This window comes from Eupeodes corollae, chromosome 1, assembly GCF_945859685.1.
Source record: "Eupeodes corollae chromosome 1, idEupCoro1.1, whole genome shotgun sequence".
Classification (NCBI taxonomy): Eukaryota; Metazoa; Arthropoda; class Insecta; order Diptera; family Syrphidae; genus Eupeodes; species Eupeodes corollae.
Window position 1 is genome coordinate 215,718,071 of NC_079147.1, and position 7,471 is coordinate 215,725,541.

The 7,471-nt window shown below is 35.7% G+C and overlaps 1 protein-coding gene across 4 annotated transcripts; it reads left to right on the forward strand.

Moving 5' to 3' along the window:
• The first annotated feature begins 487 nt into the window (after positions 1-487).
• LOC129942901 (skin secretory protein xP2-like) lies at positions 488-2,811 on the forward strand. 4 transcript variants are annotated; one of them, XM_056052025.1, is made up of 4 exons: positions 488-679; positions 751-847; positions 908-1,868; positions 1,980-2,811. In XM_056052025.1, the coding sequence occupies exons 1-4, from the start codon at positions 560-562 to the stop codon at positions 2,638-2,640; spliced, it is 1,839 nt and encodes a 612-aa protein (XP_055908000.1). In that variant the 5' UTR covers positions 488-559; the 3' UTR covers positions 2,641-2,811. The 4 variants fall into 4 exon arrangements, with proteins under 4 accessions (XP_055908000.1, XP_055907999.1, XP_055908001.1 ...); XM_056052024.1 differs by having other exon boundaries at positions 908-1,186; positions 1,271-2,811; XM_056052026.1 differs by having other exon boundaries at positions 908-1,172; positions 1,305-2,811.
• Positions 2,812-7,471: the final 4,660 nt, after the last annotated feature.

Sequence of the window (7,471 nt, forward strand, 5' to 3'; positions counted from 1 at the left end):
AGGTCTCTTATCAGCTGTGTGACTTTAACGCATCATTTTAAATAGTTGAAACTTTTATTTACCTTTACATTATTATTTGTGCATATTTTGTTTTTATAGCTCATAACTCAAATATTTATGTTGAGTTATGTCATTGAAAATTATTGACAAGCCAATAATAGTTTGTTTATTTTTTTTTTTATTCAAAGCCGCCACAAGTGATAAGGTCGAGGTTTTTATTTGTATACACAGCAGCAGAAGCACCAGCAGCAGCACAGCACCAGCTTTTTTTACAATTAAAAATATATTTTCTAACCCCCATTTTACTATATGTAGGTTAGGTATTTGGGTCGCACGTTTGAAAATATTTTGTATTCTTTTTTTTAATAGTTAATTGCATTTTTGTGAACTTATCATGATATAGCCTGCTGGAAGTTATGTGAATATCTAAGCTCATATTTGTAGATAAGAACTGCTAAAAAGTGTATAAATATGGATTTCAAAAGGGTGTATCTTTTCAAATATTATTAGAATTTCGTCTGGAAAAGAAAGATTTTTTTGAAATAAGTAACTAAGAGATATGATTAAGTTAAGAAGTTTATTTTGTGTGAGTCTTTTGGTTTTGGGAATCAGTGGATTAGTTGATTCCTATTGGATGAAGTCAACGCAAGGAGTTAGCAAGGATGACACAATGTTTAGGGTAGGTGTATGATAGCAACACTATTTAGAGTGTAGGGATTTTGTTTTCATTTCTAACTATTCATCTTGCAGCAATATGGAATTTTCAGCATTTTTGATGACTTGATAGACTACTTGTATGAAGATTATGAAAGTGATGAAGAAGACGAAAAGAAAAATAAGGAAGTTTGTAAGTATATGAGAGAGGATATTGCTGTGACCATAGGATTAAGAGATTTTTTTTAATAAGTGATCTGCCAAAATTGTACAGTCGTTGTAAATCATAATAATGACACCACGTCTGGAAGCTCAAATAGTGGGATTGGAAGTGGAGTTGCAGTCGATTTTAATGGAAATAGAGACCCTTTGAATAAAGGAGGGACGGCGTCAAATGGAGCAGCATCCCCGTCAAATGGTAACGGTGCAAATGGAGCTGCTGGTGGTGCAGCATATGGTCCAGCATATGCTCCAGCATACGGTCCAGCATATCCTCCAGCATATGGTCCAGCATATGGTCCAGCATATGGTCCAGCATACGGTCCAGCACGCCCTTCAAATGGTGCCGCACCCCCGTCAAATGGTAACGGTGCAAATGATGGAGCTGCTGGTGGTGCAGCATATGGTCCAGCATACGGTCCAGCATATCCTCCAGCATATGGTCCAGCATATGGTCCAGCATACGGTCCAGCACGCCCTTCAAATGGTGCAGCATATGGTCCAGCATATGGTCCAGCATACGGTCCAGCACGTCCTTCAAATGGTGCAGCACCCCCGTCAAATGGTAACGGTGCAAATGGAGCTGCAGGTGGTTCAGCATATGGTCCAGCATATGCTCCAGCATACGGTCCAGCATATCCTCCAGCATATGGTCCAACATATGGTCCAGCATATGGTCCAGCATACGGTCCAGCACGCCCTTCAAATGGTGCCGCAGCCCCGTCAAATGGTAACGGTGCAAATGGAGCTGCAGGTGGTTCAGCATATGGTCCAGCATATGCTCCAGCATACGGTCCAGCATATCCTCCAGCATATGGTTCAGCATATGGTCCAGCATACGGTCCAGTACGCCCTTCAAATGGTTACGGTGCAAATGGAGCTGCTGGTGGTCCAACATATGGTCCAGCACCTCCTTCAAATGGTGCAGTACCCCCGTCAAATGGTAACGGTGCAAATGGAGCTGCTGCTGGTCCAGCACCCCCTCCAAATGGAGCGGCGACCCCTTTAAATGGAGCGGCACCCCCGTCAAATGGAGCAGCATCCCCGGCAAATGGTAACGATGCAAATGGAGCTGCTGCTGGTCCAGCACCCCCTCCCAATGGAGGGGCGACCCCGTCAAATGGAGTAGCACTCCTGTCAAATGGTAACGATGCAAATGGAGCAGCAGCAGCATCTCCCCTGTCAAATGAAGCTGCTGCTGGTCCAGCACCCCCTCCAAATGGAGGGGCGACCCCTTTAAATGGAGCGGCACCCCCGTCAAATGGAGCAGCACCCCCGTCAAATGGCAACGGTGCAAATGAAGCAGCGGCAGCGCCTCCCCTGTCAAATGAAGCAGCACCCCCGTCAAATGGTAACGGTGCAAATGGAGCTGCTGCTGGTCCAGCACCCCCTCCAATTGGAGGGGCGACCCCTTTAAATGGAGCGGCACCCCCGTCAAATGGAGCAGCACCCCCGTCAAATGGCAACGGTGCAAATGAAGCTGCTGCTGGTCCAGCACCCCCTCCAAATGGAGGGGCGACCCCTTTAAATGGAGCGGCACCCCCGTCAAATGGAGCAGCACCCCCGTCAAATGGCAACGGTGCTAATGAAGCTGCTGCTGGTCCAGCACCCCCTCCAATTGGAGGGGCGACCCCTTTAAATGGAGCGGCACCCCCGTCAAATGGAGCAGCACCCCCGTCAAATGGCAACGGTGCAAATGAAGCAGCGGCAGCGCCTCTCCTGTCAAATGAAGCACCACCCATGTCAAATGTTAACGGTGTAAATTGAGCTGCTTGTAGTCCAGCAATTACTCCACAACCCACTTCAACGGTGCATCTTTTTAAAGTCCAAACTAGTTTGTCAAGAAACGTCAAAATCAATTTCGGAAATAAAATAAAATGTGTGTTTTAAAAACAAGATGATTTCAAATCTGAAACTTATAAAACTCATAAAAACTTACTTACTAAGTTTCTTTGATTGATAATATCTTTTATTACTTAGTTGCATAGATAGATATTCTTTATTTACGTATAACAGTTACATTTGGTAAGCAACCGCACAGTTAACATGATATCTTTCTTCTTAACAAGTACATATATTAATTTGTATATGGAATTTAGTTAATATTAATTAAAGTAATAATTTTGAAGGAAAATACAAACAAAACATTCAACTCATATTGAAAATTGCAGATATATTTTGACTCAAATTATTTAAGACTTCTAAACTTTTGTCTAGAAGTATGCTACTAAAAAAGGGTTAGTATTTGATAAATATATTTTAATGTATTAGTAATATGTTAGCAAGAATCAACAAATTGGTCAATAAATAAATATAAAATAATAAATAAATACTTAAATAATTTTATAAACAAATTAATTAATAAATAAATAAGTAAATTAATAAATAGATAAGTGAAGACAAACAATACGTTAATAATGAACATATAGAAAATAAATTAATAAATTAGCAATTTAACGAGTAATATTTGAACAAAGGTCCGAATAATTGAAACTAGCAAAAACATATCGAAAAGATGGTTAGTGAATCACAATTTAGCAAGAAGTTTCTATAGTAAGTTTATTGATTCTTAGAAATATCAATTCAACATTTACTTTCTCATGAAAGTCAATGGAGGAATGATATCTTAGAAGATAAGCTTCATTTTAAAAAGCTTGTTTTGTGATATTTGGAGTTTTTTCAAATGACAATTTCTACATTTCCCGCAAACCTGGCATCCATACAAAAGTATTGCTTGGAACATTACTTTTTGAATTATCAATTTATTGTCGTTGCTAAGACAGGACTTTCTATTTATAAAAGGATATACAATATTTATAGCAATGCTAACTTTTTGCAGAGTTCTGGCAATATGTTATCTGAAAGTCAGTTTGTGGTCTAAGTAAATACCAAGATATTTCACACTTGGTTCCCATTTGACAATTACACCATTAACCGTAAGTTGATGGCTTGGTAGGTAACAAGATTTTCTTTTTCTACTGAAAAAGATGGCTTGTAGTTTGTCAGCATTCAGTTTTATTTTCCATTTAGTTTAGTAATTAGTCATCAACCTATCACATTTTTCAAAAAAAGATAAAAGATAATATGGCTATCAGACAACCTGGTAATCTATGAATATCAGAAGTATAAAAATTGTACAGCAAAGGACTTAGTACTGATCCTTGCTGGTGACCATAGTTGACTTGGTAACAGTTAGATGAACAGTTGTTGACGAAAACACTAAAGTAACGATTGGACAAAAAAACTTTGGATAATTTTTACAAGATACGAAGGAAACCTGAGATACGCCATCTTGTGCACAACTCCATCGTGCCAAACTGAGTCAAAGGCCTTTTCTATATCAAGTAGAATAAGCTCAGTCGATTTTTTTTAATATGTTCACAGACTCTAAATACCTGTTGAGTATTACTGGACGCGTTCTGAATCCTAATTCGGAATTCGGAAATATCTTAAGCTCATCAATGATGAGTAATTATTTACATTTCAAATTTTTTTCGAAACATTTGCTTATCCAACTAAGCAAACTTATTTCTGGATAGCTTGTTCGGAGTTTTGACGGTATCCAGGTTTAGGGATCGGTATTACCTTTGCATATTTCTAATTCGATGGAAAATGTTGGGTATTTAGACACTCGTTTATCAAAAATGTAAGAAATTCAAGCCCTGCTTTTGGTAGTTTTTTTAAGATATATGTTGTATCTGATTTGTTTTTTTTTTTTGTTCAGTTTTAAACGATGTATTTGACATCCTCCCTGGATATAAACTGATCCCTAAGAGTTTCAGTGATTTGTGAGTGAACTGTATTTGCTGTTTCATTTACTAGCATTTTAGTTGGATCATCACTAAGGTGCTGAGATACACCATGATTTTTCAGAAAGGTTGTTGCAAAGACATTGGCTTTATATGAGTTCTGATAAACAACTTCATCATTATGTTAGGTTAGGGTAGGTAGGTATTTGTCTGTTATTTTTTTTTTGGATTTTTTTCTTGATTTTTTTGGTACAAATGCCTGCGCTGCTTTCAAAACTTGGTATGAAAAAAATCGACATGAAAATCAACATCTTTCTTTGAAGATACTTTATTCAAATCAGTTAAAATTGGCCTGAACTTGGACATAACTTCTGATTTGAAACGACTCCAATTTGCATTTTTAAAGTCCAGAAAGTATTGCTCACTGGTTTTAACTGTTTTTTTTATTTTTTATTTTAGAAAAAAACAGGAATATGATCAGAACTTAAATCATTAATAGTTACAGGCTGACTGAAAAATGAGGTAACATTTGTTAGAAATAGATCAAGGACGGAAGGTGAACCTTTCGACCCAGACGGAAAATAAGCTGGATACAAACAAGACAAATTATCACGAGTATGTCTACATTTGAGATCACCTCCGATTATGTAGTTTTAGTTTCTAATATTTAATTTCCTTAGATCTCTTTTAAGAAGCATTCTCTTTTCTACAGACTTTCTTGCTAAAATTGCTACACCTCCAACTTTTTGTTCAATACGATCTACGTGATTAGGTGTAGCAAAAGGTACATCCGAACTTAAACATGTTTCTGCTACAAAAGCGGTATTTTGATTCGAAAAATTCAAAAATTCTATATTTTATTACTGATGTCTTAAGGCCTGTCGGAAACATTGCTTGAACTAATTGTGGCTTTGCTGGATGAGAAGTTTTTTTGGCAAAGTCAGTTTTCCACTAAAATTATGTTGCATCATATCTTTGATCTATTTTTAGAACTAAAATATATTTTTGGATATCTTCACTTTAGAAATAGAAAATATTTATGACCATGTACATATTTGACACTGTATTAAGAGTAGAGTTCTTTATTGTTATTCAGAAAATTGATACTAAACTTCATTCAATATGAATTGAAATCCAATCAATCTAAAACATTTTTGATTCTTTTCAAGAACAAACCAAAAAAAAAAACTTTTTCAAAAATTTAGACATCAAACTACTAAAATTGCGATGTGTGAAGAAACAAAACCTAACAAAAATGAACTTTCAAAAGTTTTGTCTTCTCACTTAACTTAACGTCAAAATTTCATTCAAACTGTCATAACTCATATACCATCGTTTTTCTTTTTTTATTCAAAACTATTTCCATGTACATGTGTAGGTAAAAAGGATAATTTTAAGGTCGAAAAAAATATATATGTTTTTCATATCCGTCTGATATCCCAAGAAGCAAGAAGGATAGATGGAGAAAATCTCAGCAATGCCATTTTATTGACATTCTCGAAAAATATAAAAGAAAAGAAAATATATGAACAATAAAGATAGAAAAGTCTCATCCCATATAACAATCAAAAAAAAACAAATTCATCTGAATTGAGGAAATTAAATTTAACTTTATCAGTCTCTAGCGAAGACGGTAATATACAACTTTCAGTCAAAGAAATTTTATGCCAGATGGTGGCAAACCTAGGATAACACAGTGCAAGTTTAAAAGTTTTCCAGTTCAATGGTGGAATAAACATCATATAGTATCTACATAGCGAGAGGTAGGTCTTGGAAAGTATATATAAATATTATTCTTATCTGCAGCTTGGTATATCGGTGTGTATATAAGCTATCTTTTTCTTTCTCTCAAGGCAAGATTCAAGACAACATAAACAATAACGAAAATCATCAATCATTCAGCAAGGAAACTACATGAACAAGGCGGGATCGGTGCTGCAGGTGACGGAAGCGGTGCAAGAAAAAGCAAAAATGGATTTTAAGGAAACCATTTAGTTGCGAGTCTCACCGAATTGCTTACAATTTTCAGATACATTTCTAAATTTTAATTTAAATATTTATATAAACTACCTACTAAAATACACAAGACACCATTAAATCTTATTTGAAAAGTAAATAAATTCCTAGAATAAAATTAAAAGCAAAAATCCTGTGAGTAAATTTTGTAACTGACGGTGACTATAAAGAAAAAAATGGAAGTGAAGCTCAAGGCTAAGATTTGTAAATATCAACATTTTCTTGGAACAAAATTGCTGAGACGGCTAGAGATATGTCTGGATTGAATTAAGAATTGAAATCCTCTTCAATCATGTGTTTATTGCAGTTCATGAGTGGGAAGTTGAAATGAGTAAGTTAAGTTCTAAGAAAATAGCAGACATAAGTCTATTTGCTTTGCAATGCCCCGAGCCACATGTATTTCAGCAAATGTTTGAATCTGACGATTGGTTAAGGAATTGAAATTAAATCTTGAGAAGAATGAATAATCCTTCAAGCATACTTTCAGTTACTAGAGATTAGATTTATTCAAATAAGAGTTGCTTTAGTTTATTTGATGGAACGATATTTGGATAAAAGATTTATAAATTTCTACCCCAGTTTAAACCAAGGTACATGAGCCCAAGTTATCAAAAATTGAAAATCCATTGATTGCTCATTTGTAAAATCTTGGCAGGAAAGTATAGAAGAAGAAGTACTGATGAAATTTGGAGGAATTTGACTCTATTCAATTTTATATTGTGTTATTTTTATGTGTAATATGTTCTTATTCTAGTTTTTTGTGACCGAAGGATCCGGATTTCTTCGTTTGCTTATGATAAACTGAAACCATATGTAGCATATGTCATAAGAGG

What these genes read in the sequence shown, in the direction of transcription:
- LOC129942901 (XM_056052023.1), top strand. Translation starts at nt 560, where the DNA reads ATGATTAAGTTAAGAAGTTTATTTTGTGTGAGTCTTTTGGTTTTGGGA. An exon ending in AGGATGACACAATGTTTAGG is followed by an intron (nt 680 to 750) that starts GTAGGTGTATGA and finishes TTCATCTTGCAG; the next exon opens with CAATATGGAATTTTCAGCAT. An exon ending in AAAGAAAAATAAGGAAGTTT is followed by an intron (nt 848 to 907) that starts GTAAGTATATGA and finishes TTTTTTAATAAG; the next exon opens with TGATCTGCCAAAATTGTACA.